At 48.6% G+C, this 15,216-nt stretch overlaps 7 protein-coding genes across 7 annotated transcripts; 4 read left to right on the forward strand and 3 right to left on the reverse strand.

Moving 5' to 3' along the window:
- Positions 1-24: 24 nt before the first annotated feature.
- On the reverse strand, positions 25-1,911 carry PFICI_10776 (uncharacterized protein; the record flags this gene model as incomplete). The annotated part of the gene is made up of 2 exons (XM_007839357.1): positions 25-1,098; positions 1,156-1,911. The coding sequence occupies 2 exons, from the start codon at positions 1,909-1,911 to the stop codon at positions 25-27; spliced, it is 1,830 nt and encodes a 609-aa protein (XP_007837548.1).
- Positions 1,912-2,777: 866 nt separating this feature from the next.
- On the forward strand, positions 2,778-3,913 carry PFICI_10777 (uncharacterized protein; the record flags this gene model as incomplete). Its single annotated transcript, XM_007839358.1, has 3 exons — positions 2,778-2,820; positions 2,876-3,067; positions 3,123-3,913. 3 exons carry the CDS (start codon positions 2,778-2,780, stop codon positions 3,911-3,913), a joined length of 1,026 nt encoding a protein of 341 aa, XP_007837549.1.
- Positions 3,914-4,341: 428 nt separating this feature from the next.
- On the reverse strand, positions 4,342-6,441 carry PFICI_10778 (uncharacterized protein; the record flags this gene model as incomplete). The annotated part of the gene is made up of 4 exons (XM_007839359.1): positions 4,342-5,070; positions 5,236-5,411; positions 5,470-5,872; positions 6,076-6,441. The coding sequence occupies 4 exons, from the start codon at positions 6,439-6,441 to the stop codon at positions 4,342-4,344; spliced, it is 1,674 nt and encodes a 557-aa protein (XP_007837550.1).
- A 1,115-nt stretch (positions 6,442-7,556) lies between these two features.
- On the forward strand, positions 7,557-8,654 carry PFICI_10779 (uncharacterized protein; the record flags this gene model as incomplete). Its single annotated transcript, XM_007839360.1, has 2 exons — positions 7,557-7,755; positions 7,813-8,654. The coding sequence occupies 2 exons, from the start codon at positions 7,557-7,559 to the stop codon at positions 8,652-8,654; spliced, it is 1,041 nt and encodes a 346-aa protein (XP_007837551.1).
- A 28-nt stretch (positions 8,655-8,682) lies between these two features.
- Positions 8,683-10,528, reverse strand: PFICI_10780 (uncharacterized protein; the record flags this gene model as incomplete). The annotated part of the gene is made up of 3 exons (XM_007839361.1): positions 8,683-9,612; positions 9,671-10,021; positions 10,070-10,528. 3 exons carry the CDS (start codon positions 10,526-10,528, stop codon positions 8,683-8,685), a joined length of 1,740 nt encoding a protein of 579 aa, XP_007837552.1.
- A 1,120-nt stretch (positions 10,529-11,648) lies between these two features.
- Positions 11,649-12,627, forward strand: PFICI_10781 (uncharacterized protein; the record flags this gene model as incomplete). Its single annotated transcript, XM_007839362.1, has 3 exons — positions 11,649-11,932; positions 11,978-12,494; positions 12,547-12,627. The coding sequence occupies 3 exons, from the start codon at positions 11,649-11,651 to the stop codon at positions 12,625-12,627; spliced, it is 882 nt and encodes a 293-aa protein (XP_007837553.1).
- Positions 12,628-13,505: 878 nt separating this feature from the next.
- PFICI_10782 (uncharacterized protein) lies at positions 13,506-15,017 on the forward strand (the record flags this gene model as incomplete). The annotated part of the gene is made up of 8 exons (XM_007839363.1): positions 13,506-13,599; positions 13,654-13,687; positions 13,742-14,079; positions 14,138-14,305; positions 14,357-14,431; positions 14,490-14,743; positions 14,793-14,869; positions 14,942-15,017. The coding sequence occupies 8 exons, from the start codon at positions 13,506-13,508 to the stop codon at positions 15,015-15,017; spliced, it is 1,116 nt and encodes a 371-aa protein (XP_007837554.1).
- Positions 15,018-15,216: the final 199 nt, after the last annotated feature.

Here is a 15,216-nt window from a genome sequence, read left to right on the forward strand (position 1 = left end):
ACACAAAAACTGCTGATTGAATGATTACAAACGTGCTGCAAAGCTTGATTTGAGGTCCTCGACGACTTCATCCGCAGCTCTCTCGCCACTGCGCACTGCGCCCTCCATGTAACCCTTCCACTCGCCGGCGGTTTCGGTGCCAGCAAAATGAAGGTTTCCCAATGGCAGACGTAGCGCATCAGGTCCAAAGGTATCAAGAGTGCCAGGTGTGATGGATGTGCAAGGGCAGCCATAACCCGCCCACTCGTCGTTGACCCATTCGTACATGACTGTCTCGACAAACTCTTGCTGGACAATATCTTCCGATTGATAGAGCTTGCCGATCTGTGCCAATAATGCCTTGTCGCGAGCCTCCGGGGCGAGCTTGGCCCATTCCTGTCCTGGTGGACCGGCCATGAAACAAGTGAGGACGTGCTTATCGTCGGCCGGGCTTGAGGTATCGCGCACAACAGCGGCAGGCCCAATAAATGACTGAGCAAGGCCACAGAAGCCTTTTTGGACCCAGAATGGAGATTTGAAAACAGCCATACACTTGGTGTAGTATCCATAACCCGACGCATCCGCCCATGCTTGCTTGACTGGATGAAGCGGCGGCACGAAGTTGATGGTTTTGAGCACAGGGCTAGGAACTGTCGTGATGACCTTGGAGGCCTGATATGATGCACCATCTCCAGCAACAACATCAACATGTCCAGACCCAGACTGGAGCACCTCCTTGACTGGACTGTTTAGGCGGACCAGCTCACTAGGAAGGGTCGCAGCAAGACCCTGGGCGAATGATTGTGTTCCCGTCCGGATGCGGAGGTGCTGACCACCGCCCTTTCTATCAGATCGCATATTCAACAGACCACCGCCGGACTTGCAATAATTCAGAAAGAAAAGCGCGGAAACGTCCGAAGGGTTAATACCCAGCATGGCTCGCGTCCAGGTAGTGGCAGTCAACAGGGCCTTGTCTTTGGCACCGCGAGACCTCAAATAGGCTTCGAATGTCACCGAGTCCAGGTCCGAATCACTCGGTCGGAAGACATCTAATGCTTGGCAATCAGCCTCGACCATGTCACGGATGCGAACAATGTCGTTCACGCTCGCAGCATCGAACTAGAGATTAAAGGTTAGCCAGGTCCATCGGCATGTAGTGATTTCGGGTGATTCTACCTTTGGCATATCGCCGTAACCAAATGACGAAATTGTTCCATCTGCATCTTGAACAGCAACATTGCCTTCTGTGTTCTGCTCAATCAGCTCCAGCCCAAATTGACGAGCCAAGGCAATCATTTTGGTCTGGTTCGTATCATTGATCCATGCCGCGCCAAGCTCGAGCACGCCGTTTCCGTCCGCCATCGGCTGGCTCCAGGTCTTACCGCCGACCCGGTCTCGGGCCTCCAGGACAATACAGGAGAAGCCGGCTTTCAGAATACTGTGCGCTGCAGTCAAACCCGCCAGGCCAGCACCGATGATTACGACATCGGTTGATTTCTGACCTTCAAGATGCAGGGGCCGTGGCACCGACGGAGGCTCAGAAGGACAGACGACGACCGCTTCAATCTCGACCAACCATGTGGGATCCGCCAGTTGGGCAACAGGCACCAACGTCATGGCAGGTCGATGGCCTTTGAGGAAGCGCTCAATGTGGCGCCGGTGCTTTCGTTGCTTGGGTTCATAATTGACGATATAGACGACGAGTTTGGCAATGTCTTTTACGGTGGCACCGCTGGCGAGAATGATTTTGCGGATACTCAGTAGGGCAAGATGGATCTGCGACTCGTAATCATTCGGGACGATTCCAGCTTTGTTGGCACCGGGTTGTCCTGAGATGTGGACGGTCCGGGCCCCTGCTGGAATGATTGTCGCTGGTGCATGATAGAGTTGAGAAGTGTTGTTTAGGTCCAGTATCTTTACCGCAGGTGCCATTTTCAAGTCCAGTGTATCTGTGAGATGAAGCTACGGTGATTGAGGAGTATCATAAAAGATTGATGTACAATTCCAATTGGATAGTGATCAAAGCGGCCACTGAATCCCGTCCTTATATCCAGACGATAAATTCCGCGGGCCACTTGGACATGAGCACTCACTCGACTGAATGAATGCGAGCTTCAAGACCCGCTCATGGGCAAATGCTCGTCGATGTTTGTCGCCGATAGCGCACCAGAGATATGCATGCGTGCATGATTGTAGTATCAGTGCCTCCAACAGAATACATTAGGTACATGCCGGCGAACACAAGAGGTTAGATAAGATGCGACGCCGACCTGCCACGTTTTTTGCTTTCGGAAACGCACCGCTGGCGCAGTGATAAGGCGTCCATAGGCCCGTCGCTAGGTCCTGCCCTGACCAGTCCAACCGATGGTTTTCGGTGCAGCGGGTGGAGGTGCTTAGCCTGGGCGGAGTGTGTGGGGGGCATGCGGAACACGCTCCGAAGCCCCTAAAGCACAAGATCATCTGCCTACCAGCAGTGCCTAATCCTCCAAACTGCCCAGTGTAAGTCAAATTACTGATTCTATGATACCATGGCATCAAAAAAATCTCGCATTCTGTGAACTTGGCATCGCTCCAGAACCGTGCGTGGATAATTTTTGAGTTGTCAAAGAATAGCCATCTGAGTAAATTTACTAAAGAAGAATCAATAATTCAAATCATTGTTATCGCGGGTGGAGTCGAGGGACGTTGAGGGTTTGAATTCATATAGTATATATAATTCTGAGCAAGTAGTAGCCTTTGTCATCCCAAAACATGGACATGGTATATACCTGTTCAAGGCGGATTAAATCTTACCCAATATGACAAAGGTATTGCTGACAGGCGGGTCAGGCTTCATTGCCAGTACGTGTGACGAATTTTGCCTGAATAGTATCGTTTTGTCTAATCATTAGGACAGCACATATTCTTGAAATATTGCTCCAACGCGGCCATGAGGTCATAACGACTGTCAGGAGTGAAGATAAGGCTACTCGAGTACGGGACGCGTATCCTAATTCTGCCATCACCGTGGCTATCGTGGCAGACATCGTCAAGCCCAACGCATTCGATTCGGTTGTAAAGACACCAGGTCTCCAGGCAGTAATTCACAGTAAGTTGAAGAAGCAAGTATCTTCCAAGAAACATGTTAATCGCGGACTCAACAGCGGCCTCGCCCTTTCACTACAATTACACGGACGCAAAAGCAGAACTCTTGGACCCTGCATTGCTAGGCACTACATCGGTTCTCAAAGCCATTCATGAGCTAGCTCCTGGAGTCAAGCGCGTTGTAATTACGAGCTCCTTTGCTGCCATGTTGTCAGAAGAGACGCTTTCTGATCCCAATACCGTGTTCACTGAAGCCAGTTGGAACCCATACACCTATGAGGATGGTTTGAAAGACGACAAGGTTAAGGCATATAGGACATCAAAGACTATTGCCGAGAAAGCCGCTTGGCAATTCATGCAGGATCACCAGCCTGGGTTTGAGCTGGCGACCATATGCCCACCGCTTGTGTTTGGGCCGGTTCTTCATCATCTGGATTCCTTGTCGGCAATCAATACCTCGAATCAAAGATTTGTTGACATGGTCCGAGGAGCCTGGAAGGATCAAATCCCGGAAACCGGTACTTATCTTTGGGTCGATGTGCGTGATGTCGCCCGCGCGCATGTTCTGGCTTTTGAGAAATCGACAGCCAGAGGCCAACGTTACTTCATCACCGCTGGCAGATTCAATAACAGAGACCTCGCAGCCATTGTACGCGATAGTTTTCCTGAACTTGAAAGTACGCTCCCAGATATTGAGATAACAGGCGGTGGTTACCCTGAGGCCGGCATCTATGGTTATGACAACGCCAAAGCATCCAAAGAGCTTGGGATCGATTGGATGTCACTTGAAAAGAGTGCGACTGACACCGTTAGGAGCCTGCTCAAAGGTTATTGTCCTGCTCGTATTTGAATAATTTAACAAACGTTTATTTGATACTTTCTTGATATTGCTTGAAACCTGCTGGACGAAACATGATGCGTATTCGACGGCGGACTCGGTGGTGAATAGCCTTACTACAGCGCCTCACATAAAGTTGATCCATAGCATTGTCATCATGGTTTTGGAAACTCCAAATGCGGTTCTACCTTTCCACGGTGTTTAAAGTTTGATTGTATATGCAAACGATATGTTGAAACTGTAACAAAGCGATGATATTTCCAATTGAATTATACTTGTATGTGCTGTGCAAAAACACGTATAGGCCTTGGGGCATTATACCGCGCCTTGAGTACACAATCAGCTGAAATTTCGTTCAAACAGCCGATACTACACTTTAGAGATAACCTTTGACCAAAATAACCCAAGATGAGCAGCTGCCTCTTGGTCTCCAAGTCACGTTACGCGCCAACATGCGTTCTAGAAAGTAGTCGCTGATGAGCGGCGCGTAGTTTCATCTTCAAGGGCTGCTTCAGGCCTGATGAGGCCGAGTCGTCTTCAACGGCAATAATCTCATTCATACCCGTGCGCAGGTCTACCTGTTCTGAGGGAATGATTGTATGCTCTTGGTGGTGCATAAACCGATGTACTGCAAAGAGCACCAGGAAGATCGGAATGCCGAGATACGATGTGAGAAAGATGGAAGTATCCCACTGCCCTGGGAAAAATACGGTGAAGCCATTGAGAAGTAACAGAACTGAGAAGATTGCGATATTGGCGTATGCAGCGTAAGGTTGTAGTACGGAAGTGTAGGGTAAATCTTTGACTCCTTGCACTTCGCAAGCTCGTGTGAATCTGAGGAACACGAAAGAAATACATATCCAAGAAATAAAGATAGCACTGTTCGTGAGATTGATGAGCCAGTTGAAGACAACTCCAGTTGATGTCCCGACGTTGAGATATGCCAGCAATGCAAAACTGGAGCAGAGCAAAACTGCATAAATGGGCAGGCCGTTTTTCATGCAACGCGAAAAGATCTTTGGGGCACCTCCGTTGACTGATGCAGAATACAGTGTTCGGCTTGACATGTAAAGATAGGCATTTGCCGAAGACCAGGCGGATATAACAATACCAGCATTGACAACATGGTCCAAGCCTTTGATGCCAGCCTGTTTGATGCCAATAACCCACTGTAGAAACTCGTGTTAGTATTTCCGTTTTCAGATTTATAAATAAGTTTTTAATGGCTCCAAGGAGTATCTAGTCTTCGAGGATTCTACTACAAGATTGTGCCTAGAAGTATTGGCATTCAAGACAAATACTATAGGACAAGAATAACACAAAATATCACTTACGGGGGAAGCTGCTGCATCACTAGAGCCACTGGTAAGTCCTGAGGCGTTGCTTGGACAAATGACACCAATCGCAAGCGCGCCAAGTATGTAAAAGATACAAAGCCTTAAGATGAATGTATTTGCGGCTTTGATCAGGTTGCGACGCGGAGATTTCATCTCGCCACCAGTAAGCACGACTGGAGAAGAATATTAGCAATATGTAAATAGACCTGAGAGAGATGAAGCCTAGCGTACTTAGCTCTGGACCGAAGCCGAAAGAGAAAGACGAATATACCAAAGCGTAAACAAAGGCACAAACTCTCCCGGCAGCGCCGTCAACCAAGTATGAGTTCCAAGCTCCTGGTTCCTGCCAATAGCCAAAGCCGAGGCGCTCATGGTTTGGCCCACCACCTAAGCACAAGACTACAGACAATATCAATAGCGCCAATAGCATAATTACCTTTGTTGAGGCGAACCAAAACTCTGTCTCGGCATAAACTGCTACAGGGGATAAATTTAGCCCCACGACGACAACCAGCAGAATAGTAACCCAGACGCCAGTATGAACGCCGTTGGGCCAATAATCAATGACCAAAGCCGCCGCAGTGATCTCATATGCCACAATGATTGCAAATGAGTACCAATAAAGACACGCCATCTAGTGAGTCGAAGTATGTTAGCTTTCCAATATTCTCACGAGTGTATGCAGATTCTATAGAGATTCTAGCGAGTGCCATAGCTACGTGTAATAGATCGTTCTCTATTTCGAGGCACACAATTTGGCACAGGGCAACGGATTGTTAAAAGCAAGCATTTCTTGAAGAAAAAAGAGAAAAAGAGACAAGAAATTCAAGTACGTACTGCAAATCCCAAGCTTTTGGAAGCATAGCGGCCTGCATATGAAGCCATGGACGAGCCTGGTAGTGGCAAGTAGGCACTAACCGTAGTCGTCGCCGTGATCATGGAGTAGATGAGAAAGCCGAGTACGCAATAGGCGAACAGAAGGAACCCTGGACCGACACGGGCCAATGCTTGACCGGAGCCGACAAACAAGCCAGTTCCAATCGTACCTCCTAATGCAATCATCTGGCTGTGCCGGGCGGTGATCCCTCGATGTGTGCTTGTCCGGACATTATTGCTGATGACGCCTGCTTCGACTTGTCCCGGGGAACAGGATGAAGTAGGCGCTAATTCATTGGGATCAGGTACTTTCTTCAAAGACGACATATTGACGGATCCAATCGTGACGTAGGTTGCTTTGAGCTGAAGATGTAATTACTCCAAGCGAAACACAATCTTAGAGGCAACTGGTCAAACGTGTATAGTCAAACATGCAAAAAGAAGCAATTGTGACTGAACCATTGTTTGCAATTCTTCTAGACTCTTAGTTCTTGAAAGCCATCTATTTATAAGCATCACACTGCAGCAATTTTGCCAGTATCGCATCACTTATCATCCTTTAGTTCAGCTAGCCACTGGTGTTCATTATCAGCACAACATGATCTGGAAACCTTGAGATTAAGAATAACCATGCTCCCGGGGACTAGAAGATAAGCCGCTGCAACATTGTGTAGATACGCGACTTGGAAAATAAAGAGCCGGGACTTGGCTTACCAGGGGCAGCACGACGATGGCGGCGTATGCTTCACTTGGTCTTATCATTGCTGTATATAAACTTTGACCTTTTGTGGGGCACTCTGGAATTGGAAGGTTTCCGCTATAGGATCTTTCCTTGGACAGTTTGAGCCCGACTTTTTGCGATAGGTCGTAGTACAAGGTGCATTTCGGTATATAACTTGCCTAGGTCGTACGTATCGCTCTCAATTGCCCTCCCATATGTACCTATGCAGTGCGCATCGCTAGCGACTGCCGATTGTCAACTCAAAGAAGGCTCCTCATTCCATCCCCCAGTCCTATCTTGGTGCTGAACAGGACGATCTACACTAATCCATCCCACCAGCGATCTAAGATGAGGAAAGGCATGCCAGGAACATGGATCAATCTAGGCCAGGTGAGTTTCTATCAGACCCAAGAGCAAGTTTGCTGCCATCTGTAAGAAATGATGGCATGCAGTCACAGGCGAGGTACGCAGGTAACGCCAGTTGATCCCTCATGAGGTTTGCGAGCGGCACCAGTGTACTCAACACTAGAACCCCGCTATTACGCTGCTGCAATGTGCGCAAGACGCAGCGCTGTGCCTACTATATAGTGCTAACAGCTATAAATACACAAATAAAAGTGCTTGCACCATGAATTAAATAAAAGTCATACTGGACTTAAAGATCATAATTGAAGTCTAAATCTCTTCCAATATTCTATTGAGTGTCACAGACCTTCCAATCATGGCTCATTCGAAAGCGCGCGTTCTTATTGTCGGCAGTGGAGGCGTTGGTACGCTGGCTGCTTACGCTCTCGAGACTGGCGGCAAGGCCACCGTCACTTCAGTCTTCCGTTCCAATTACGATGCTGTAGTCAAGAACGGCATCACGATTGACTCGATTCAACATGGCCATGATATCAAGGGCTGGAGGCCTTCAGAGGGTAAGTAATCCTAGGGAATCACCGAAAAGATGCTGTCTTGACTAACCATGTTTGCAGTTCGAAATTCTGTGCCAGACGTGGAGAAGGAGGGTCTTGAACCATTTGACTTCATTCTTGTCACGATGAAGCATATCGCAGAAGTTCCGCCGTCAGTCTCGGATGTCATTCGACCAGCCGTGACAAAGGGAAGGACCGCGATTGTGCTTTCTCAGAATGGCCTCAATATTGAAAGACAGGTCGTCGCCACGTTCCCCACCAACCCAATCATCAGTAGCGTCTCTACAATTGGTGCGACCGAAAGGTCCCATGGCAATATCTTCCACGACGATGCAGACTCACAAAAAGTCGGAGCCTTTACCAACCCTGGAGTGCCGTTTGAAGTTGCCGATGAAGCTGCGCGGCGGTACATCGACGTATACCGTGGGTCTGGCAAAGTCGAGGTCATTTACGAGCCAGACGTCCTAAAAGCACGATGGCGCAAGCTGGTGTACAATGCGAGCTTCAACTCGGTTGCCACCATCTTACAGACAGATGTTTCGCGTCTGCGAATGACGCGGCACGCAATCGACGATCTCGTTAAGCCAATCATGTACGAGATCATTGCAGGCGCAAAGGCGTATGGAGTAGACCTCCCGTCTGACCTCCCTGATCAGGTTATTTTGCAAGACGAGATTGATTGGTACTTCAAACCCAGCATGTGCCAGGACATTCTCAAAGGCAATCTCATAGAGAGCGAGGTCATTGTAGGGGAGCCACTTCGTGATGCCGAGGCAAAAGGAGTTGCTATGCCTACATTGAAAGTTGTGTACGGGTTGTTAAAGGTATTGCAAAAGCAGACACTAGAGAAGAAGGGCCTGTGGGAACCAAAATTTGAGGAAGACAACCCGTACAAGGGCTAAGGTCCAAGATTGTAGAAGATTTGATATTTCATGTCAGCATGAGCACTGACTGCATTTTCATCATTTCCCCCCTCCAGCGAGACGTGGTCCTCAAGTCTTTAGTTATCCCCGACTGCCAAATCTTTACCAAAATCTCAATCCCAGTTCGGGGGCACTCGAAGCCATATACTTCCACTCGTCTATACCAATTTCGGAAACGCAACTGCAGTTCTTCGTCAAACGACTCGCTCGCCGCGATGAATGCTGGCCAGAAGAGTGGCGCTGCCAGAGTTTTTGATTGTGCTTTGATGTCTTCGATAGACTCGATGCTCTCGAGAACCTCTTGCACAAACTGCCGCAGGTAGTGGTGCCCTATGAGTCGGATGTTCTGAGCGAAATATACAATGATTGCATTGTAGAAAGCGTGAGTGGTCAGCCTGATGATTTCTGCATTAATGGATGTGGTACGGATCGGGTGGTCTTCTGGCAATGCTTCTGCCGTCCACGTCATGATCTCATGCTCGAGCTCATCGCACTCTAACATCATGGAGGCTGGTATTGTGACACTTTGATCTGCGCGCCGCACCTTGTCCAGGGAATGAATTAGACGGATTACCTTGCTCAGTATGAACAGTAGACTTTGCGGTACACCATATATACCTTGAAATGTGACCATTTGCCTTAACGTTTCTTCTGATCCGGGCGACATTTCGTCGCCAACCACATCGTCTCTCAGAGTTGGCCCCGACGTCGCTAACACCAATGGTTGGGAGAATAATTCAAGACCAGCCTCAGAAATGGATGGATTTTCTTTACCTAGCACTAGGGTACTTTGATGTATAGTTTGCAGATAAAAGAACGTGCGATGCAACGCTTGAGCTTTGATGGAATACTTCTTTTTCCACTTTTTGGCATAAATGATGAGCTGGCTAATACCGCTTAGATGGAGGGCGCAGGAAGCTGTATCGCCAGACATGACCTACTTGAACAATCAGCATATAATCAAAACAGGAACTTTGAAGCAAGAGATGATTCACATTGATGGATATCATTGACAGCATGGTGGCAAGGAAATCTTTGTATCTGGGCATCGCTTCAGGTCTAAAGTCGTGCTCTACAGCCAGTTTCAGATGCTGGATAGCCTTGCCACGTAGAAGTATTGCCTCATTCGACCAGTAAGCAGCCTTGTCGACTTCTTGACGGTTCTTGTGGTCATTTGAAATGCAAAAGGCACTGATCGAGAGCAGCGCACTTTGCAGCGCCGAGCGAATCCGCGTAACCGAGCCTGTAATGCTCAGGTCGCCCACGCTCTGTATCACCCGCGGAAGGTGGATCAGTTTCCATGGCGTTTTGGGGTTTCCCACAACACAGAAGAGATTGACAACACGCTGTGAGTAATGGTATAGTAGAAAGCGGTCTTGGCGCGACAGATTTACCGGCATGGGAGATTTGTACATTGTGCCGCACGCTTTGAACAGCGAGAGCTGTCCTCGATTGTCAGGTGCATCGATTGGCTCTTCAGATTCTTCAGATGAGCTGCCCGAAGTCTGAGGACTGACTGAGTACGGTGCAATTGCTTCGTGCGACTCCAAGGCACCAAGCAGCGGAGATTGCACCGGGGTGGTGGGATCGTCATGGCCAAGGACAGGCTCGAGGTCGGATGAGGTAGATGCAGAACGGATTTGAAAGTCAACATCAAGCCAGTTCTTGCCTTGCCTGAGTTCATGATATGGCGAATCAGGTCTGTAGTTCTCAATGGGTGAAATGTCTGGCACGGGGGATGGGCTGCGTGCCAGCTGATGCCCATCATTTCTGCCAGCATCAAAGACCCCCCAATAACGTATAGTGGAGGTACCACTATAATCTGCGTCCCTGTGGCCCCGCCTCGGCACCATAGTGTCTATAGCGCCCAAGATCTCGTCGACTTGGGAACTTGGTAATGGTGGTACATCAGGCTCTACTCAATGCTAACATTAGCCTCATACCATAGAGTCTAGCACTTTTTCGACACGGCAGAACATACCAAACACGACCCTGCGGCGCCGGAAACTCCCACCATTGACTTGGAACGACGCAGTGGTCGCCCGCTTCGATGTGGTCTCATTAGATAACGGTTGCATCCACTGTAGCCGTACGTGGTAGCCGCCGCAAACACTGCCCTGTTGGCGGCATTGGATACATCCAGGTCGCGCCTCATCGCATTTCACTTTTCGTGCCCGACATGTCCAGCATCCCGTAAAGGTTTTGTGGTGCTTCCGATTATCGGCATGGCGGGGAGATGATGACATTGAATCATTAATGATCACGTCGAATTTGCCGTCATTTGGAGCCAAGCAGCGCTGAATACCTAAAGGAAAGAAGGAAAAGTGTGAGCGTAGTAGAAGGCAGTTGGGAGCGAGCGACGGATACTAATAAATGATCCACAGTGTTGGAGATTGCGGGGTGATCTAGGCGATCTCTCTTATCTTGCAGCTACCGGTAGGCCATGTTGGTATGTAGTGTATTGTGCACCGGCTCAGGTTCCGTGAAACTTACATATTGCCAAGTGTCACAAGCCTGGCCTATGACGAGTCGCTGATTTGATCGTCAAACTTTCAATCCAACTTCAAGACGATTGGCTGGACAATGGGTCAGTCCGGTGGCAGGCGACGGGCAATCCTGGGGGCCCACCATCGCTCTCAATTGCCTCAAAAAGACGACTCGGCTTTGCCTCTTGCGCACCACCAAGCTGCGGGATGGCCTTCCTTGATCTCGCGACTACGGATCACGGTGGTGGCAAGTCTCTATGGAGGAGGTATCACCTGTTTAAGTCTACTAATTGAAGAATTTTGATCAAGATGGTGACCTGATGCAATAGTCCTTGAAATGCTAATTGGTATATGCTCGAGCCGTCTACATATCAAGTAACTTGAACGCTTCACCCTTGATCTGCTCAAGTGCATAATTTTGCGTTACTTCTCTTAGACTTTTGTACCACATCTTTGTCTGCATTGGACACCTGCGGTCATCCACAAAATGTCCACGATATCCACTATTGCCGCCCAACATGCGAGCCTCGCGCTCTTGTCAGATGTGCCCCGGCAGCCTCAAGTCAAAGGAGGCAAAGACGCCGTTGCGACAGGAGGTTATGATTTCGCAGGTATTCCTGAGATAAATGATCCATACAAGAAACGCCAATGGCAACTCGAGCACATGGCAGGCGCATTCAGAGTCTTTGCTCGAAAGGGCTTCACCGAGGGAACGTCTGGCCATATCAGTGTTCGAGACACCGTAGATCCAACGACCTTTTGGATTAATCCGTAAGTTGTGTCATGGAATCGCTTTTGATCACTAACGCAAGATAGGCTAGGTGTCCATTTCGGCATGCTCAAAGCCAGCGACATGGTTCACATCAACGAAGAAGGACAAGTCATTGGCGGAAACAAGACGGCAGTCAATGCGGCGGGATTTGCAATCCACAGCGCCATTCACCGCGCCAGACCCGATATCAATGCGGCATGCCATACTCATTCAAAGTATGGAAAAGCTTGGTCCAGCTTTGGGAGACCGTTGGATATCATTAGCCAGGACACTTGCAACTTTTGGGGCATACAAGCCGTGTATAATGATTTCGGAGGAGTCGTCCTGACAGATGAAGAAAGCCAGCGTGTGGTAGATGCTTTGGGTTCAAAGGGGAGAGTCTTGATTCTCCAAAACCATGGAATTCTGACTGCAGGTGGCACAGTTGACGAAGCAGCATATCTCTACACCCTGATGGAACGCTCGTGCGAAGTCCAACTGCTTGTAGAAGCTGCAGGGTTGGAAAAGAAGATTATCCGGGATGAGAGTGCCGAGTACACTGCGAAAGTCAATGCCGACCCCGTAAGTGTACGTCAATATTTATTATGGACATATTTGTTGATATCTACCCTAGGAAACATTGTATACTGAGTTTCAGCCCGACTTTGAGTATGAGATCTGGAAGTCTAAGGGAGAATTGAAGAAGGACTTTTGAAGAAGCGCCTTAGCAACTGCGCGGGAGCGATGAATTATTCATCATGTATTTGACTATATATAGCATCGCTCTAGGCAGTTGATTGAGATACCTCAAAGTTTGGCAGAAACGTCGGCTGCCTTCAGTTCAACAAGTAGCCCCTTTGAACAGAGCCCGATAATTTCCAGTCGTCTCATGCCAGTATTCTAAACCTACGAATGGCCCGTTGAACAATCTTCTCGTATTGTAAGAGCATGTGATATGGGATAAGACTCCTCCGAAAGAATGCTCTTGTTCAAACCTAGACATTACGCACCAAAACACATCTGGGCAAAAGCTTTGCAGGCCACGGTGTTGGGCCAGGGCAGTGGGGCCGTTAGCCGTATCCATGTGAGTTTATACCTAGACCATGCTCACTTGTGCGTGTCAATTAACGGTCTGCCAAAGGTGATTCACGACTAAACAAACAAACCGGATAACATGTCACGAACAAACAGAGACTGACTGGCATCGGGACGGGACCCGAGTACAGTCCTTATCTGATTTTGACAGGATTTACGGCAGGTCAACGCGACTAGGTCACCTAGTAGGCATATGCCAGCTTAGCCACGTGCATATGCTATGTGTACTGGCTGCATGGCCCCCGCCTTCGGCCATAGTGGGATACTTGGAGGCGACCCGAGCAGCCTCCTATTGGACGATAAGCTTTCTGTCAACATTTGGTTAGACTTTATAGTCGGTTCGTGTGGAGTAAGGAAACCACAAACGAAGCACTTAAAACACCACGACATTTTCAATGCTCTCCCGGACTACGTCGTAATAATATTGCATGAAATCACCATACAATCGTAAGAAGTTGCCAAACGAGTACACAGAAACACCAAAGCATACAAGTGACTATGGCGAACCGCGGGCGTACTCTTGATGGCCAAGCATTCTCAATGAAGGACCTCGAGAGGCTGGGCTCTGCAAAATTGCCCATTGCTTACAGAGGTGGGCTACACCCAGAACTTGCTCAAACGCTGTGGTATCTCTAATAGATTACAGAATATTATAATGAAGGCGCCATGGACCTCATCACGTAAGAGACTAGCAGCCAGACGCCTTATACTGCAGCTAATAACACCTCCTGCAGACTTCGCGACAATGAAAATGCCTACGATCGGTACAAGATCCGTCCTCGCGTCCTACGTAATGTTTCGAATCTTGACCCTACCACACAAATCTTTGGTACAACTGTATCTTTCCCGCTTGCATTATCCCCCCTTGCGATGCAAGGGCTGGCGCATCCAGACGGCGAAGTCGCAACTTCAAGAGCCGCTGCGTCAATGAACATCCCCATGGGACTATCGACGTATGCAACATCGACATTAGAGGACGTTATTGCTGCAGGAAATGGCAACCCATATGCAATGCAATTGAGCCTTTTGAAGAATAAAGATGCCATGGCACGCATGATCCAGCGGGCGGAGAGTATGTATGCCAAGTCACCCATGAGGAGTTTTGAAATCAAGCTGACATCAACTGATAGAGGCGGGTTACAAGGCACTACTGGTCACTCTAGATTGTGCCCGACTTGGACGACGATTGAATGAGTACCGTAATGCTTTCGTTCTTCCCCGCGGTCTTGAGTTTCCAAACATGTTCCCGGGAGTGGACATTTCCACCATGGACGACGGCGACGACAGGATGGCATATGGTGAGCTCGCTGGGTCTTTTGTGGGGTTAGAGACTAACTCAGAACATGTAGACGACTCCATGGAGTGGGCCGATATGATGAAGTTTTTACGAGACACAACCAAGATGCAAATCTGGGTTAAAGGAAGTAAGAAGATCCTGGGGGCGCTTGTACAATCAAAAAATTACTAATCACGAGATGCTAGTATACACGAGCGACGATGTCGACCTTGCGATACATCATGGTGTTGACGGAATAATAATATCCAATCATGGAGGTCGGCAGTTGGACTCGGTTCCAGCAACTTTGGATACCTTGAGAGACGTGGCTGGTGTTGCAAAAGGTCGAATTCCCATCGGCATCGACGGTGGAATTCGTCGTGGCACTGATGTATTCAAAGCACTGGCTTTAGGAGCTGACTTCGTGCTTGCTGGTCGTCCCCTGATATGGGGATTGTCTGTAAGTCAAATGGAGGATATGACTGATCGATTACTGACTTTTGTACCAGTATGCAGGAGAAGCAGGAGTAAAGCTTGCACTAGACATGATTTACGATGAGTTTCTGATCGCTATGGCGTTGGCTGGGTGAGTAGCGCGTTCAACCACTCGTAGCATCGACATATTGGGCTTCTAGACTGATTCCCAATCTTCAAATAGTTGCCGTACAGTTCCAGAAATCACCAAAGAGCATTTGTCCTTACTCGAACCGAACGGCATCTTGGCAAAGCTCTGATAAGCTATGTTGCTTCCAAAAGCCAGGTCATCACATGGTGCTCGAGTACTAACACGCCGGATCTCGGGGGATTGGCTGGTGTCTGTGGCATGGCGAGAACAATTAGTGCACAACCTCGCTCAGCCTGGAGACAGAGTCCGGACAGCAAGAAAACATTTGTTCTTCAATACAATTAGTATCATGTAAATATCTGCTCACC

The sequence above is a fragment of the Pestalotiopsis fici genome (genome assembly GCF_000516985.1).
Source record: "Pestalotiopsis fici W106-1 unplaced genomic scaffold PFICI_Scf_8, whole genome shotgun sequence".
Lineage (NCBI taxonomy): Eukaryota > Fungi > Ascomycota > Sordariomycetes > Amphisphaeriales > Sporocadaceae > Pestalotiopsis > Pestalotiopsis fici.